Source organism: Belonocnema kinseyi, chromosome 4 (assembly GCF_010883055.1).
Source record: "Belonocnema kinseyi isolate 2016_QV_RU_SX_M_011 chromosome 4, B_treatae_v1, whole genome shotgun sequence".
NCBI classification, from domain to species: Eukaryota; Metazoa; Arthropoda; class Insecta; order Hymenoptera; family Cynipidae; genus Belonocnema; species Belonocnema kinseyi.
The window spans coordinates 38,089,556-38,109,067 of record NC_046660.1 but is presented as its reverse complement, the minus strand read 5'-3'; the positions used below and the strand labels follow the sequence as shown (position 1 = coordinate 38,109,067).

The 19,512-nt window shown below is 29.1% G+C and overlaps 1 protein-coding gene across 1 annotated transcript in view; it reads left to right on the top strand.

The window, feature by feature from the left end:
* Nucleotides 1-10,113: 10,113 nt before the first annotated feature.
* Nucleotides 10,114-19,512, top strand: part of LOC117170842 — a 9,961-nt gene continuing 562 nt past the window's right edge. Inside the window, exons 1-7 of the mRNA XM_033357885.1 lie at nucleotides 10,114-10,204; nucleotides 10,411-10,575; nucleotides 10,647-10,775; nucleotides 13,289-13,521; nucleotides 14,030-14,171; nucleotides 14,330-14,489; nucleotides 14,564-14,691. Of these exons, the coding sequence (XP_033213776.1) occupies nucleotides 10,114-10,204; nucleotides 10,411-10,575; nucleotides 10,647-10,775; nucleotides 13,289-13,521; nucleotides 14,030-14,171; nucleotides 14,330-14,489; nucleotides 14,564-14,691 (1,048 nt within the window). The remainder of the gene's footprint in view (nucleotides 10,205-10,410; nucleotides 10,576-10,646; nucleotides 10,776-13,288; nucleotides 13,522-14,029; nucleotides 14,172-14,329; nucleotides 14,490-14,563; nucleotides 14,692-19,512) is intronic.

Genomic DNA, 19,512 nt, shown 5'->3' with positions numbered 1-19,512 from the left:
ACAAGCTGCAACGAGAAGAAGATGAGAAGTTTCAACTAGATACGCGACTTAATGAACCTGGTTTGATCAGAGTACGAGTATTTTCTCGTTTCCGAAGTGCGACAAGGTACCAGCTGTGGATAGCGTTCAATGAGATCGATGACATAGGACCAGACAATAACGAAACGCTTCTTGGTTATTACTGCACATGTAAGTCAGGGGCCAGAACTCTTGGCACTTGCGCACATATTGCAAATATTTTATGGTTCCTGCATCACGTAAAGTATTCGCAAACTTCCTTGCTACAAAGGATTCTAGACGCTGCTAATAGAGGTGAACAAGCGAACCCGAATCAAGAGCCAGAAATAGTTTAATATTTCGAAAAAGCTACTGGGATTGGTTCTATTCGCTGATCATGGGTGCTTAGCGTTCGGCCCTCTTGCGAAAGGTACACTGTTATTATTGGATTGTGCGCACTAGTTACTAATGTTACTTTGGGTACCATTTCTGCCTTTAAACAAGTGATTAATAAGTCAAGTTAAAATCTTGGGCGCTTCGCATTTGATCGTTTTTAGAAGCGCGCTCTATGAGTCAACGGTGTAGGCGAAAATATGACAGACCACGATCTGAAACCGTGATTTCTATGTTGACATCGCTTTTGTAACTAAATCTATTGTAATTCGTTCTATTCACTGATCATGAGCGTTTAGCGTTCCTCACTCTTGAGAACAGTACAATGTAATTATGGGAATGTACGCACTAGTTACTGATGTTACTTTGAATACCATTTCTGCCTTTAAAAAAGTGATGAATTAGTCAAGTTAAAATTTTGGGCGCTTAGCGTTTAATCGTTTTGAGAAGCGCGCTATATGAGTCAACTGTGTAGGCGAAAATATGACAGACCACGATCTGAACCGTGATGTCTATGTTGACATCGCTTTTGTAACAAAATCTGTTGTAATTCTTTTTATTCACTGATCTTGAGCGCTTAGCACCGCATAGCGCTAAAACTGTCCATTTTTTTTTGGATTTTTTTTTACGGATATTTCATCCGGAACTTATAACCTTAAAAATTACAAAGTTTCAGCTAAATCCACCGAAAGCCATTTTCCCATACATTTAGTGCGGGGTCCTTTTAAGTATACGAATTAAATGGCTCAGACTGCACGCTTGTCGCTAGAGTAATGAAAGGTTCGACCGTAGGGGACAGAGTGTAAGAACGCGTGTAGAGTCGGAAGTAGATTAGAGGAACGAAAGGAAGATCGAATTATAAGGAATGTAAGAAAAATAAACAGAGATTCGGATATATGTTTCATAGTGTAAGGCAGGTGTTGTACAATCGTCGTTAGACATTCCAGTAATGCATCTCGAAATAAATGATTAAAATCATCTATTATAATAATTATTATAATGATAAAGTAGCAAAAAGATCTTTTACTTATGATAACTGCACTCAATTTATTTGACAAATTATGTAATTGCACGTACGGTCATTTACAAACATAATTGAACGCTCAAACGCTATGAAAAAATTGCACCCGTTGGAGATCGAACACCCTACCTAAAAAACCTCTAAGCCTATACCGGACGCTCTAGCTGATTACGCTAATGTATCGCTTAAATTCTGTTGACAACATCTCAGCCAAGATTTTCGTTGATAAGTCTGGGATAACAGAGGAATATATTTTTTTCTATTTTTTCGTTTTACACATTATATATGACTAGGTGATTTTACAAATGTTCCATCAAAACATTTTCATTTAATTAATTAAAAGTTAATAGTGAAATGTTTGATTTAAATATTCATTTAACTTGTGATTTCTGTTCAAATTATAATGCTCGAAAACTTAACGGATTTATTGCTTTTAGATATATTATAAGTAAAAAATATTTAAATTTAATTTTCTAATATGGCTTAAAAATGGAATGATTATAGTTCTACCAATCTTATTTAGTAAATGTCTGACAGTAAAAACAAAAGCAGCTAATATAAATAATTTATTGGAACATTAAAGTTAAAAATATTGTTTGAGATACAAAATACTTAATCCTGAAATTAATATCCTAACTTTAAAGTTGAATTTGAACATTGAATCGAAGGCTAGCTGAAATTAAAAGAAATTAGTCTCAAAAATTAAAATATTTAAATGATAAGAATTTTATAAAATTTTACTAACAGCTAGTATTTATTTATACATTTTTAAAAATTAAAAGAATGCGCATTATGCGATATAATAAATAGTGGAATTTATAATCAATTGCAAACATAGGTAAGTGAAGTAAACGATGTTCATTAAAATTTTTTTATTTTCTTCCTGGAACAATATTTGAAGGCTTGCCGTATACATAATTAGATAACGAACGAAAACGAAATTTTTTAGGAGAGCGAAATAAAGTTTCGTAAAATCGAAATCAGCCTATAAAGATAAAAAGAAAAGTTTCTCCTGAGCTGAAGTGTTTCCGAATTAAAACAAAAAAACTATGATTAAACAAAATTATCTAGTTCCGAAAAATAAAACGTAGAAGTTTATAATCACAAAGAGACAGAAACAACTTACTCCTTATACAGGGTGGACACGCTGGGGCTTACATACATGGCGAATCGAATGCTACCTGAATTGCACAATTGCAGGGGAAAAGCCATTATATAGGGGTATTTTCATACTTCGCGCCTTTAAAGTTGCATTCGGATCGGCTATTCGGTCAAGTCCGTGCATCTTTGGATCACGTTTCATGTTTATTATACTTTCGATTGATTATTCTTTACGAAAAAAATATTTTGTTGTTTTGTATTTTTATCACTGACAGTGCCGGCAGTAATAATTTAAATAATAATTACTTATTAACAATTCAACAATCATTGCTTATTAATCATTTTAATAAGTTAAACATTATTTCTGAATTTAAAATTTGATTACCATTGTTTTTTACACAGATCGATCCTAGGAGAAATACACATCAGGAAATGCAGATAGAATTGGTGTATTTTAATCAATATTGTTGAAAAATTGTTATCTTTGGACCTTATTCCAAGACTGGGGATTGATCACCCTAAAATTAATTATCTGAGTCATTTGAATGGTACAGGCGTATCAAAAAGACATCTCGAAGCAATTTAACTTGCCCGAATTTTAATTGATACAATTTTTAGGGATTTTTTTTTATTTTAGAAAATGTTTTCTCTGAACCTCATTTCAAAATTTGGTTTGATCAACCAATAAAATAAATTAAACATTTGTTGGTGATAGGATTGTACCAGTAATAAATCTAGAAGAGAAATTTTAGTCCGATATTCACATTCCATTTTTTTTCTAAATTATTCTATCTTCGAACTTGCTATATCTGGATCTGATTTCCAAATTGGCATTTTATCAGCACCTAAAATCAATTTTAAGTAATTTCAATGATATCGGTGTATAAAAAAAAATCTCGAAATAATTAGACTAGTCCCGATTATAATTAATAAAGTTTTTAGGGATTATTTTTATTTTAGAAAATGTTTTCTCTGGACCAACTTTTTCTTGAAATTATTGTATTTTCGTAATTGCTATCTCTGGATATGTTTGCAAACTGGCATTTGATCAACCCCTAAAATTACTTCTGAGTCAATTTAATAGTATAGGTGTATCAGAAAGATATCTTGAGGCAATTTAACTTGCGCGATAAACTGGATCCGAAGATGTACGGACTTGACCGAATAGCCGATCCGAATGCAACTTTAAAGGCGCGAAATATGAAAATACCCCTGTATAATGGCTTCTTCCCTGCTACTGTGCAATTCGTGTAGCATTTGATTCGTTATGTATGTAAGCCCCAGCGTGTCCACCCTGTATATTAAGTTGCTTAATTGGGGGGAAATGAGTTTGACGAGAAAAAGTTAACCACTTCTGAGTAAATTATTCAAGAATTTGCCGCTTCAAATTCCAGAGGTTTTGAAAATCATTGTTAAAGAACGACTGAAAATTTATTTTTGAATTTTAAAACATAATGAAAACTTGCTCTCGAAGTACCGCACTGTAACAGTTATAAAAGTTATGAAAGTGGCTTTTAGTATAAGTTGAAGATTAAAGATTTTAGGTTGGAATTTGATTATAATATAAAATATAAATCACACGAATGGAAAAAATACGATGCTTCCATGTGCAATTTCAAATGGCGCGAATTCGCGAACTGTCGGCGGTAATGTAGCGCTATTGCGCTTGCGTGGTATTTGCTAGTAGCTATCTGGTACCGAGTCCCAGAAGGATCGCGGACTCAACGCTATTTGCTTGTACACGTGTCTCTGAGTATCTCGAATATTTTGCATTGCACGACGCATCTTATTTCGACTCTAATCATAACTATACGTAGTAATATATTTTAACGAGGATTTACTAAATAAGGTGCCTTTTACAAAAGGTACATTATTGAAATGAATAAAAGTAAGATATGTACCACATTCAATTTTATTAGTCTATTAAACAGATATTTATGGATATAATAATGATGTGATCTAGTAATCACAACTTAACAGTTTAGAAAGGGTACCTGTACTCAAGTAATAGTCAGTAGTACCATAATAATCTGTAATGTAATACAGCACTATTCATAACAATTATTTTTCCATTTTTCTCGGTGAATACATTTTTAAACGGCAGATTACGGCTTTTCAGCGGAATTAATTTTAATTTACTTCGAGAAATCCTTCCCTTATGATACTTAATCAGCAAACAATCATTGATAATTTTGTAAGCAATTTTATCATAAACAAATTTATAACTTGACATCTTGTCAATGAAGGCATGTGAATACGAAATGGACTTTCAGTGACCTAGGGTACATTAATTGTAAATTATTTATGTAAGTTTTTTGTAAGGAGTGAGAATTTAGACATTTCAAGAGATCTTATGATATTTTACATAAATATTAATAAAATAAGTTTAAAAAATTTATATATAAGAATTTCTGAAATTCAGAACACTTCAGAATAAAAATGTGAAAATCTGACAATTTTACTTAAAAGGACATTAAATTGTATCATTTGTAATTCCATGTGTTTAAAATTAAAAGCAATTTCTGTCAAATTGAAGAATCTTGATAGATAAGAATTTCAGAACAAAAAATTCGAAAATACTACGATTTCAAAGCGGTTAAAATATGATAATTTCAGATTATAGTTATGGAAATTGGATTAAAATGCGAATGACTAGAAATTGATTCTGAAATTTCAGAATTTTAAATTGTTATTACGTGAAAAAATAATAATTAAACATTAAAATTGATAGAGACATTTTTCTGAGGTCAAAAAACAAATGCACGGTATTTTTCGCCGTTAAAAATGGAAAAATTCTCATCTATAAAATACGTGTTAATTAATTTATTATAAAAAAATGTTTTTATTAAAAAGTAATTAAAAAAAGTAATAAAAAAATTTTAAAAGTAATGAAAAACATTAAAATTCAAAAAATTTCGAGAAAATCAAAATTTAATGTGACCGTATCGCACTGCCATTGATGATTAATTAGTGAAAGTGTGTTGAAAAGAAAAGTTTTTGCAATATACAATCATATTTTAAAAAAGATCAGTAGACCGTATGTGTAAAGTTTAAATTATAAAAAAAGTTTGGAAATGAGCAAATTCAGTTTATGAAAAAACGATAAAAGTTGCAATAAAATGTTTAATAACAGCATTTTACCAATGCAAGATATGGATTATCATAATATACATTAATGGGAATGATATACAATTTCAGGGATAAACTCGAGTGCGAAGCATGATATTTTTGATGAGAATGTGTTCGTTAAAGCCGAAGGAGGTTTAACAAAAGAAAATTCACAATCACTAAATTACTGTTGTCGATGCTTTCACCTTTAGTTTAAAAAAATCTGTGCACAAAGATCGAACGCGTAGTGCGAGGCAAATACATTATCGAGCGCGAAGCGCGAAATAAATATATTATCGAGCGCGAAGCTCGAGAACTAACAATAAACTAATTTTTAATGGCATAATTATATTATGTAGTACACATATTATAATGTTAATAATTATAATAAGTTAAAATAATTCAATTCTTTAAAGTCTTTGGGAACTGATATTTTATGAACTAAACATTGAATAATTATGAAATTATTCTTAAATTATCATTACATCTTAAAGTCATTTGATAATTTAAACATTTATCTATATTTCCATGATCGCAAAATATTTATGATTTCAGTGGCAGCAATATCAACCTTGATAATTCGTGAAAAATAAATTATTTAATATAGTGCTAATAACTCAAACAAATTAAATATCAAGATAAAACATTTATATTTTTTTTCAAAAAGACGTTCAATAGATATATTTTGAATAAAATTGTTTTAATGTGTAAAAAAAGGGAACTTTTTTATCACATGTATGCAGCGCAAATTTCTTATCAAGTTATTTAATTCATGCACGTGAAATGTGTTGAGCAATAATAAAAATATTAATATTTGATCAGATATTGAATAATTATTGATTATTCCTTACATATTCTGTGTGTGGCAAACCGACGTGCAATAGTGTACGTCGGGTTGAAATGAAACCGTTCCTTTGGTACTCACTTTTGATATTTATTTATGGGAATAAACGACAAGCAAATTTAATTGCATAATTGTTAAATAATTCAAAAAGAGATGGGAATACCCGTTAGATGAGCACACAAGGGTGGAACCCTTTTTTGCAAGGACCCTGTTTTTTTGCAACTGCTTATATCGAGCTGGCTAGAAAATGTTTTAAAAAATGTTGTTTTTTTAATATTAATAAATTAATGGGTGAAAGTGCTACTACAAGATTAAAAATCCTTAGAGAATTTTTTTGTTTAGGATATATGCAGAAACAAATTTTAGTTACCATTTTTTTTAATTCGAAGTAATTCTTAATGCTATAAATAAATTTAGTCAAATAATGTATATCTAAACCATTTTGCGTTAAAAAGACTTGGCTTAAACAAATTTAAATAACTTGGGAAACTACTTTCCTTTGGATAATCTATCAACCAATAATAATTTTTGTTATTGTTTATTTTATTAACAATTTTATAAGCGGATTAACAACCTGGCTACTTGTAAATAAATAGATGTGGTTTCTTGTTACGAAATCGTATGGCATTAATTCAGAAAGGACCTTATTTATTAGAAGACTTTGTAAAGACAATATTTTTTCTATAAATTTGATAAGGAAATACAGATTTCCGTAAATTTTAGGCCAGCAGTTGGTTTTTACAACCGAATCAATGTTATATCATTTGGGAAAATCCTTTCACGATGATACTTCATTAACGAAAAATAATTGTTTATCAGAGAATGAGATGTATTTTTTCTTTGTAGATTACTGGTCAGAATTTGTTTATTGTATCATTCTGAGAGATCCCTCAGAATACAATATGACGTTTCAACCACTCATCAGTTGCCCTTATCAAAAATACAAAAATTTGAATTTTAGAGCCTAAGGGAGGCCATGTTGTGGTATTCTATTCCAGGTTTAAAGTGATAGAAGTTGTACGAGGTCGCAAGTTATAATAATGTCACAAAATATAATAAAATTTTTGATACCTTAGTTCGCCTCTCAGAATGATACAATAAACCAATTTTGACAACATTTGTTATTAATTTAAATGAATTTAACAATAAAAATAGTAGTGAATAAAGATTGAAGGACCACTACATCAAAAAGCCAAAACACTTTAGTTAAAGCTACCATAGACCATGGACCAACATTTTTTTATAAAAAAAAAACAATTACGACTCATTGATAAAAAATATATGAAAAGTATATGGCCAAGTTATTCAGAGTTAATCCCGTTGAGAAAACGAAATTTGCTCGTTGCAAATGGACAAAAATCAGTATTTGTTTATCAAATTTGTTTAATAAAATGATCAATCATGTTACCTACTAAAGTTTTTTAATAAAAAGCTTATCAAATTCATTTACAAAATGGACTATTTTTATTAGGTTAAAAAAAATTGAACTTTTTATTTATTGTTGAAAAATTGTTGAAAAATTGTTGAAAAATTGTTAATACATTTTTTGAAATGAGGAAATTTTTTATAACGCGAAATGGCTAATGTAAGATATGAATTCATTTATCATACAATATTAACAATTACTTTGGATTTTAAAAAAGTCAACTAATCAATGTTTTTAATATCCTCAACAAAAAATTTTTAAATAAAATATTCAAATATTTTTGAACTTGAAGTAGCGCTTTCACTCATTAATTTGTTAATATGAAAATAAACCAATTTGTTTAACTGTTGTAATCTGCTGATTATTATTTTTAAGGAGTGTCTACCAGTTTTATGAACTTTTAAAACAATATAAGTTGTTACAAAAATATAGGATCTTGTATACAAAAATTGCCAACGTCAACTTTGTTGTTTATTATCTGAAAACATATAATTAAAAGTCGGATCTTTAAAATCACTTTAAATTGGGTTTTATTATTCAATATCAAATTCAAGTTAAAACTTCATCTGTTTCGTAGAAAACTCATATTTTTGACACAAAAATTCAACAATATGATCGAAAGTTGAACGAATTTTTTAAAAATTCATTTTTTCAGCTCGATATTCGGAATTTAAGTTAAAAATTCTTCTTTTTGATGTAAAGTGAACTACTTTGTTCAAAATTCGGATTCGCAAATTACACTTTTTTCTTGTCAATTTATATTTTTTTGTCGAAAAATGCTGTTTTCGAATTAAAAATTGAACAATTCCTTAGAAAATTCAACTATTTTGTAGAGAATTTGTTTTTTCTCTATCGAAAATTAATTTATTCAAATGAAAATGTAAGTGTTCCATTTGTGTTAAAAATTGAAGTTTTTTTGTTTCATAATTCAACTTTTTGTTTAAAAAATTATTTAATTTGTTAAAAATTCATCTTTTTGGTAGGAAACTGATTATCCGGGTTGGAAAAGCTAACATCTGTATCAAATTACAGTGAAACTTTGAGACTAGGCCCATTGGATGGCTAACAATTCTCGGAAGAACTATATCAGGGGGCCCTATCTCTAGGGTTCACTGTAATATATTCTGTTAAAAAATGGTATTTTTTCGGTAGAAAATTCAAATATTTGGTTTAAGCTGGTTACATTTTGACGAGAATTCATCTTTTTTAGAAGAAAATTAATAGTCTTTGTTGGAAATTCATCGTTCTGGTTAAAAATTCAATTATTTGGTTTGCGATTGAGCTCTTTTGTAGAAGGCTCGCCTTTTCAAAATAAACAATTTTTAATTCAACAATTCATTAAACAAAGTTTTTATTGAAAGTAAATTCAAAATACTTTTAATAGATATATTTTAAATTAAATAAGAAAATGTAACCAATAAATAAATTAAAATTAATTTTCTTGACTTAGCTTGAATCATTCAAAATATTCTAAAGCCTGTAATAAAAAAATATGTCTACATAATTTATTATCCAGAATTCATCTAGAATATGAGAAAGTATAAAAAATTCTATCATTACTGAAAGAACAGTGATCATTCAGAAAATTTTGTTTTTTTCAATGCAATGTGAATACGAAATCCAAAATATTTGTGATGTATTTAAGCAAGTTTTTTTTCAAGTAGCGTAACATGAGATTTTATGATATTTTACACAAATATGAAAAAAATAATTTCTCCAGATTCATTTTCTTATCTGTGGCGTTCACATTCAAAAGTTAGGTGAGTGTTTTAGGCGAGGATGATCTTATCAGTATTAGCCCAGAACATACGTAATTTTTTATACAAACATGCAAAAAATCCATAATGTTTTTTCGTTATCTTAAATACCTCTTCACCGTTCTTCTGATATGCGACTGTAAGCAATATATAAGGTAGTAAATTAATTAAAAGATTTATACTCTTTCAACTGGAATGAAAATTCTTTGATGATCAGAGAAAAATGAGTGAGTATAATACAAATTTTTTAAAATACGCTAAATTAAAAAGAAAGATTACTAAGATGAAGCGTCACAAAAAGAACTTTTAAATTTCATTAAATTATATCATTTATATCGTTTTTTAAAAATATTTTTTATTGGAATAATTTTTTTAAATTTTTTTATCTCTTCGAATAATCAAATTATTAGAATTTATTCTATTTCTGATTAGTATTTAGTGAAAAATTATACTAAACTAAAGAAATATGGGATTGAGGAAAACACACAAATCTTTCTCTTGTAATTTAGACAGCAGGACTGAAGAACCCGTAGTTGAAAAAGCAATCGACGAAACAGGTAATTCTTTATAAAAATAGTACATTGTCATTAATAATCACTTTTTAAATTTTTTTATTACAAAAAAAAACAATTATATTTATTATATCTAAAAAGGTAATGTTCAATAATCGTTTTTGATGAGGTTTTTTTTTAAATCATATAATAAGTAGACCAAAATTTCGAAAGATGTTTCCACAAAATATAATTTTTGTAATTTTAAATAGGATTTGGGAAATTCAACATAAAAGTAACGATAATATCTTATTTAATTTATTTAAACGCCGCTGTGGCTAATGGAGTTACTGGATTTATTCTTCCGGCAGCTGCCTGTGACTTTAGAATGAATACAGTTGAAAAAGGACGATTCGGCACTGCATATCTGGCTGGTAGTAATTTTTTATTTTTTGTTTTTAACAAATATAAAACACGAGGAAAATTAACAGAAATTAAATAAATTCAGGTGCATGCCTAAGTCCATTTATTTGCGGATTTTTATCAGATTTAAAGGGTCGTAGGTGGATCCTAATAGTGACATTATTTCTTCAGGGACACTCTGATTTATTTCAGTCAATTGTGCCTAACTACTGGGGTATAATGGTCTTAAAATTAATCTCTGGTATTGCGTAAGTTTGTAATGATGGTTTTAATAGTTAATAGTATTATTGTGAAATAACTAGCAGTCAACCCACCCATTTTGAATTAAGAGCGTACGAAACTTAAATAATAATAATAAAACTTTAATACAAAACTAAATTAAATTGTATCAACTATAACCCTTTAAAACTAAACTGTTCTAAACAAACTTTCAAAATAAAATTTAATTTTGAATCGGAATGACTAAACATCTTGCGTAATATTGCCAAGTAATTTTTTTATCGTGAATTCAACAAAAAATATATTTAAAGGAATCTGTATTTTCATTAGAGATGGTTACTATAAATCAGCGTAGATATCTTTTTCATACAATGTAAAAATAGGAATCAGCCTACTGATCATATTAACTCTTTAATTTAAAAAAATTTTCAATTTATTTTTGACCTTGTATGAAAAGCCGTTAATTTTTTTCTGTTATTTGAAGAGTTAATTTGATCGATAGGCTTATTTCTATTTTAACTTTGTGTGAAAAGATATCTACACTGATTGATGGTAAGCATCTCTAATGATAAAAGAGATTCCTTTAAATTGCCTCGTATCAGACGCGTAACACCTGGCTAGTTGCTAAGGATAGCGTTTATTTCTCAAATTCCCAGTGGAGCGAAGAGAGTAGTTTGTTGTTTTCATTTAACTAAAACGAAAATCAAGAAAATTATTTCATTTTTATTTAAAAACAATTCAATTGGTCCTAAAAAGGCGAATTTTCAACAAAAACGTTGTATTAGTAACGAAAAAGATAAAATTTCTGCCAAAAGAAATTAATTTTTTAATAAAAAAATAAAAAAAACACAATTTTTAACAAGAGTTGAAATTTATAATAAAAAACATTTTTCAGCCCCTAAAGAAAAAAATTCCATGAAAAGTGTTCAATTTTCAATCAAAAAGATTCATTTTCTAAAAAAAAATATTTTTGAAATATTACATAAGTTTGTAACAAATAGTAGATTTTTCTAGCGGATTCTCAAATTTTTACGCGCGAAGATAAATTTTTTAACAAAACATTTGAATTTTCATTTTATACCCGATATTTGAATTTTCTAGCTAAAGATACGAATTTAATACAAAACTGTTAATTTTCTACCAAAAAAATTCATAAAAGAAAGTCTATTCAAACTGAAACAGATTAGTTTTTGAACCAGTAGTTGCATTTTAAATTGAAGAAGGTGAAATTTCTACCAAACTAAATGAATTTTAAAATCAAAAGGACGAATATTTAACAAAATAGTTAAGTTTTCAACTAACAAGTGAAATTGTCAATAAAAAAGGATGACTTTTTAACACAATTATTGTTTAATTTTCAACAAAATATCTTATTGAAGAAATGGTTTTGACGCCCCCCCCCCATACTTCACATAATTTATGCAGGACGCCTAACGGGACATTGCTAATTTAAACGAATCCGAATAACTAAGTATTATAAAAATAAATAATAATTTTAAATGGGAAATATTAAAAATGAAAAAATTTGTACTATGGAACGTTGAAAAATTAAACGAACCTAAACTTCATTTAAAACTGCAAAATTTTTAGTCGCGAAGAAAAATATTTAATTTGTTAATGACACGTTTCAAAATTGAACTCTGAAATTTTTAATTCAAAATTATAACTGAGAAAAGGAAAAAATTTTTAATTTAGCGTTCAATATGAAATTTAAGAAGTCTAAAATTCTAATGGATTTAAAATTTAAGAAATTATTTATTTACTAAGTTATAAATTTGGTGCTGTTTATTTATAATTGTTTTTATTTTAAACGGCCTTTATAATTTCATATCATTTAATTTTTAAGATTACATTTAAAATTATTGTCCATTATTAAAAGTTTTCATTTTTAAATGTTTCATTTTAATAAATATTCTACTAAACAAGATTGCTCTATATAATTATAATTTTTGAAATTCCACAATTTTTAGCTTTGGATTTTTTAAAAGTTGAGTTTAAAATGTTGGATATTTTGGAATATTGACAATAAAAAATAAAACGATTTTCGATGCCTAATTGTAAAATCTTCTCATTTTGAAGGCTGGAATTTGATACTACAACATTCGAAAGTTTTAAATAGGAATGATTTAAGTTCTAAAGATGATTTAACTATAAAAATTTTAAGTTATATCTTTTCTAATTGGAATCTACCAGAAGTAATAATCGTTAGAAATTAAACATTTCCAAATTTCGTTAAAAAATTTAAGTAATATTAGAAGAATACAGGAGAATAAGAAGAAACATTAATTAAGCTCACACTTTTTAGAGCCACTGGACAAATGTTTACTGTGATAACCTACATGAGTGAATGCATTCCATCGAAGCAAAGAAATTCTCTTTTAGCATTTATGGAATTTTTTTGGATTTCAGGGCATGCTATTGCCTCTGGTACATATAAAAAAGTTCATACTAAATAACCAAAATATTTGTATATTCCTTCATAAAATAATTTATAAAACTCAGCTTTAGGTTTGGCTATTATTCCTCTGAATTTTGAGTACAGACACGACTTTTTTTTCTTTCGTTCCTGGAATTTGTACGTTATAATTTGCTCTTTACCTCCTTTTCTCATTGGTTTCTGCTTCATTTTTTTTCCTGAAACACCTAAGTATTTGGCAGAAATGGGATCAAGTGAACAATTACTCCAGGTTCTTACTAACATGTATGAGCAAAATGTGGGAAGACCAGGGAAAGAATACATAGTAAGGAAAATTTATAAGCACCAAGAAATTATATCTTATAACTTGTTTATAAATAAAAAATTTTTTTAGGAAAAATTGCTAAACAGTGGTGATTGTTCGATGATCGAAATGGTGGATAAAGCTAGTAATAAATATTCAGTTGCAAAAAATAATGAAAAATCGTATTTAGGAACAAAAATATTGAAGGAATTAAAACACATTGGAACAGTCTTTAAGCCGCCACTCTTGAAAAATACATTTTTTGCTTGTGTTGTTGCATTTTTTTTAAGCTCATCATATTACGCATTATTTATTTGGTTGCCGGAGATTTTTCAGCGATTTGCTGATTTTAATTTACAAAATCAAAACGGAAGTTCCTCAAATATTTGCACAATTTCATGTGGAATCCATTCTTCAGATTCAATCAGGGTACAATTATTTTTAATAATTTAATAATTTAAAAAATAATTTAGTTCTGAAAATACTCTCTTTGATTAAATAAAATTATTTGTTTGTGAATTTTTTTCAGGATCAGCAAGATGCGTATGGCTGTGATAGAGCAATTGACCATAGCGTTTTTATTAATAATTTATATATGTCTGCAGCCTGTGCTCCGGCTGTTCTCCCCATTACATTTTTTGTCAATCGTTTGGGATTTAAATTTTTCATAGGTAATAATTTATTTTTTCAAGAATTACTATTAATAATTATATTAAGAAATGATTACTTTAGTGAAACTAAAATTCCAAGATTTAGAGAAAATGAAAATAAAACATTAAATCTACTTTGTAGGCAGTAAGTACAATTTCTTTTTTAAATTTCTTTGCAGCCTCTTATTCTATCGTATCCTCAGCTTTGATTCTTGGAGTTTACTTTGTTAATTCTTCAATGCAAAATTTAATTCTTCTGTGCCTCTACTTTTCACTGCTATCAGTTTGCATAACCGGCTCATTTGCATTCTTCGTCACAATTTTCCCTACAAATCTCAGGTGCATAAAATAATACGATTATCTTCATTTATTTAGAATTATTTTATTAATTATATTTTGATTAATTATTTTAGGTCATCCGGAGTTACATTAACATCCTTTGTATCTCGTATAGGAGGCGTATTTGGGAATACTATTTGTAGTTACCTCATCGATAATCACTGTTTTTATCTTATTACGGTAGTAACTCTACAACTTGCAGGTCAGTATTTTTTATTCATTTTACATAATTTTATCTTTCAAGATTTTGGCAACTCATATTTTCTGAACTTAAAGTTGAATAATTATAAGAATATTCTTAAGTTATCGGATTTTGAAATAAATTGATAATTACAACATTTTTCTACATTTCTATAACTGTTATATTTATGATTTCAGTGGCAGCAATATCAACATTAATAATTCGTGAATGAAGAAGTTATTAATTATAGTGTTCTTATTGTAATCAAATATTAAAGATGTCAATTAGACTACTTTTCATTTTTATCACCAAGACTTCTAATAGATATATTTTAAACAAAATTGCTTTCAATGCTTCGCAAAGGAGATAATTTTTTTGTTCTAGACATTTATCGATTGGAATTAATGATGAACATGTACTGAAAAATTGTATATCATTTTTATGATAATGTACTATGAAATATCTCGTAATACTTTTACTTCTAGAAAACTAAAAAAAAACGAATGGAAAATTTTACAGCTTTCTTATGATAAGGTTCTAAGAATTATCAATAAACAGTATTTTTTTCTAGAAAAGTTAAACAGTATTTCCTAGAGTGTTTTTAAATATAAAATTTATTACCTTGATCTTTTTATTTATTTATACTATATTAAAGATTTTAATACGTCTTGGTTGTCTTATTTATATTAAAAATTAAATTCAAAAAGGAATTTTAGAAAAAGCTTTTATTATTTACACACTCAGATACAAAATTATTTTTAAGAGTTTAATGGATTAGACTCTAGCTGTATCAAAGATGTCCTTTCAGAAAGAAGAAAGTGCAATGTATCTAAAATTTAAAAACTTAGCATTTTCCTATATTCCAATCTCTCTCACTAAAATGAAATTTTTTCAGAATTTAAATTCAAGCATTTACAATTTTGGTAATGAATATTTTCGGCAGTTTTACTTTCTGTCGGGTATTGTCATTTTTCGGGATGAGTTCAGCCCAAGATTTCACAAATTTTACCTACACTGTGAAAAATGTCTGTTGGAAACTTCCACTAAATGGCATTGGTATTGTACCTTACATGTACAGTAAAGACCCGTTTATTGCAGGACCCGTTCATAGCAGGACTCGTCTATTGTCAGATTCGGGACCCGTTTATCGCGTGATACCTTACCCCCACTCTTTACTTTCACATCTCTCGGTAAACCAATAGCTGCAAAGGCGGGACTGGGTTGATTTTAAACTGAAGATTGCAGTACGTATTTCGACGTTATCTAGCATGCGCGCGTGGAAACAACTGCAAGCTCACATCGCTAGTGAGCGGACCAATCAGCTGTTCTCATTGAAAGGCACTTACCTTCTAATAAAGTGGTGGGAGCCAGTGAAATTTCTCCTTATTCTGCGATAAACGGGACCCATTCATTTCAGAGGCCTTGCAATAAACGGGTCTTTACTGTATTATAATTTGATAATACAAGTCCAGTAGCCCGCAACACTTCTGTATCATACTTGCGGCAGGATATCTCGACACCTGTTGAAGCGAAAAATAAAAAAAAGTGTTCCTGGCTAAAAAAAAGTTTTCAGACGGAGCCTAAACTTTTGTTCATATATTGTATATATCGCGCGTATTTATGGAATTCAAGGAAATTTTGGAATTCAGAGAATTTGCAGAATACATATAACGACCGGAATTCATGGATTTCATGGAATTAGCGGAATTCAGGGAATTTATAAAATTCTAGGCATTCACGAAATTCAAGAAATCAACGATATACATGGAATACAAGGAATTTAGGAGATTCAAAGAATTACCGGAATTTAAGCAATTCACGGAATTCACGTAATTCATTGAATTTACGGAATTCAACAAATTAAACGAATTCACGGAATTTATGGGATTCACGGAATTCATAGAATTCGCAGAATTCATGGAATTCGAGGAATTAATGGAATTCGTGTTATTCATGGAATTAATGAAATTGATGGAATTCATAGAATTTAATCGAGTGACAGTATTCAACTAATTCATGAAATTCAAGGAAATCGTGGAATTCCTGGAATTCACGAAACTCAAGGAAATCATCCAATTCAATGAGTTAATGAAATTCAATGAAATTACGGAATTCACGAAATATATAGAATTAATGGAATTCCACGAATTTCGTGAATTCCTTTATTTCCCTGAATTCTGCAAATTCCCTTCATTCCTCGAATTCCGTGAATTCTTTATTCCCATAAATTCCGCGATTATAGTCAATTCCGCGAATTGCTTGAAATTCCTATATACCGTGAATTCAATCTTTTATGTGAATTCCATCATTTTCGTGAATTCCATTCATTGTATAAATCTGCGAAATCCATGAATTTCGTGGTTTTCATGAATTCCGTGAATTATGTCATTTCAACGAATTCTTCGAATGCAACGAATTCCTTGAATTCGACAAATTTCTTGAACTCTATGAATTTCTTTAATTCAATTTCATATCATATTTTTATATCAATTTCATTATATCCATAAATCCCTTAAATTCCATGAATTCTGCGATTTCCGTAAATTTGGTGAATTTTATGAATTTCGTAAATTCCTTGAATACCGTGAAATCCTTAAATTTCGCAAATTCCATCAATTTTATGATTTCCTTCATTTCTACGAATTGTGTGAATTCCGTGAATTCCATGTATTGCAATGATGGAACTATAACTAATGATGGAAAACTATATGTCTAGTAGAATTAAAAATATAAAGGAATAAATTAATAAAATTATTTAATATAATAAAAATAAATAAAGATTTAAAAATCAATAAATTATAAATATTTAAATTTTCCTCATTCCAATACAATGTTTGCAATTTTACCTTACGCTTGTATTGCAGAAGTCTTGTAAAAGTATTGTAGAATTCAAAACATTTTTAACAGTTTAACTTTACATAATCTTATATAATCCACAGACGAAATTAGTATGAAAAATGCATTCAAATAAGGAAAATACAGCAGATGCCACGCTTTTTACGATTTTATTTGAAAAAATAAATTTTAGTTGGTCATTTGGAAGATCTAAAATTCGTCAGTGAATGGCAATATTAAGCATTTATTATAAACATTTATTTGTATTAAAAATAATTTTAAAACATCTCTCTAACACAAAAAAACTATTGCGGTAAAAGGCAAAACAAGTGTTTTATTTTATGTATTGCAATTATCCTTTCACTTGTTCCAAAAATATCATTATTATAATTTTTCTTTTACTAAACATCAGTCACTAACACTTCTGTATGCACCTAGCGGTGCATTTAAACAAGCTTTTTAAAAACAAATTTAGTATTTTTAATGACAATTTTTCACAAAATATGTTTTCACATTTTGAACGAAGAAAATACTTTTTTTCCTTTAAAGACATACGAGGTGTGTTCAAAAAGTAAGGTGATTTTCAATTTTCGCGGGCTATTTACATTCAAGTTTTAAATTTTTGTTTTGTTGTGTTGGTACACTCGTCACGCTCATATGTTCACAGTTTTGACTATATAGCTCGTGTTGTTTTTCTGGCAGACGCGTAAAAGGTTAGAAGGGTTTGGTGTGCTCGGCGATTTTCTTCTTTCGAAAAAAATGGAGCAAAGAGTTTGCATTAAATTTTGTGTGATAAATGGAATCCAGTTCTCTAAAACTCTTGAAATGTTGACAGTTGCATACGGTGAGTCTACTCTGAGTAAGGAAAATGTGTGTAAGTGGTACAAGCAGTTCCAAGAAGGCCGAGAGGATGTCGAAGACGAACCTCGCCCTGGACGTCCCAGCACGTCAACAACAGATGAAAACGTTTAAGCAGTGGAACAAATGGTGTTGAAAAATCGCCGAATTACCATCAAAGAAGTTGCTGAAGATGTTGGCATATCGGTTGGCTCATGCCATGTTATCTTTTCGGACGTTTTGGGCATGAGACGTGTGTCAGCGAAATTGGTTCCAAAACTGCTTAATTTTGATCAAAAGATCCATCGCATGACCATCGCTCAGGAGATGTTGAATGAAGTCAATAATGATCCTGATTTTCTCAAAAGGGTTATAACTGGGGATGAATCGTGGGTACATGGTTATGACGTCGAAACTAAAGCCCAATCGTTCCAGTGGAAGCATCCTGAGTCTCCAAGGCCGAAAGAAGCACGTCAAGTTCAGTCAAATGTGAAGGTTTTGCTCACTGTCTTCTTTGATTACCATGGCGTAGTGCATCAGGAATTCTTACCACAAGTTCGTACGATCAATAAGGAGTATTACCTTCAAGTTATACACCATTTGCGAGAGGCGATACGTAAAAAACGTTCGGAACTTTGGAAAAACAATTTGTGGCTTTTGCATCACGATAATGCACCTGCTTATTCATCGTTCTTGTGAAAGATTTTCTGACCAAAAACAGCACCACATTCATGAATCAGCATCCACATTCACCGTATTTGGCCCCCAGTGACTTTGTTCTTTTCCCAAAACTGAAGAGACCCATGAAAGGACATCGATTTTCAACGATTGAGGAGATAAAAACTGCATCGCTGAAAGAACTCAAGGCTATACCACAAAATGATTATCAGAAGTGCTTCAATGATTGGAAAAAGCGTTGGCACAAGTGTATTATATCTAAGGGGGATTGCTTTGAAGGGGACAACATGAACATTGAGGAATAAATGAATATTTTTTGAGAAAACCATAAAGTCACCTTATTTTTTGAACACACCTCGTATATAGTCTATAGAGGAAAATGAAATTTTCCAATCGAACGAATATAATATTTTACTCAGAAATATAACTCATACAGTACATATATTATTTGTGATTTATATTTATTATTATAAAGTGATTTAAATTTTTATT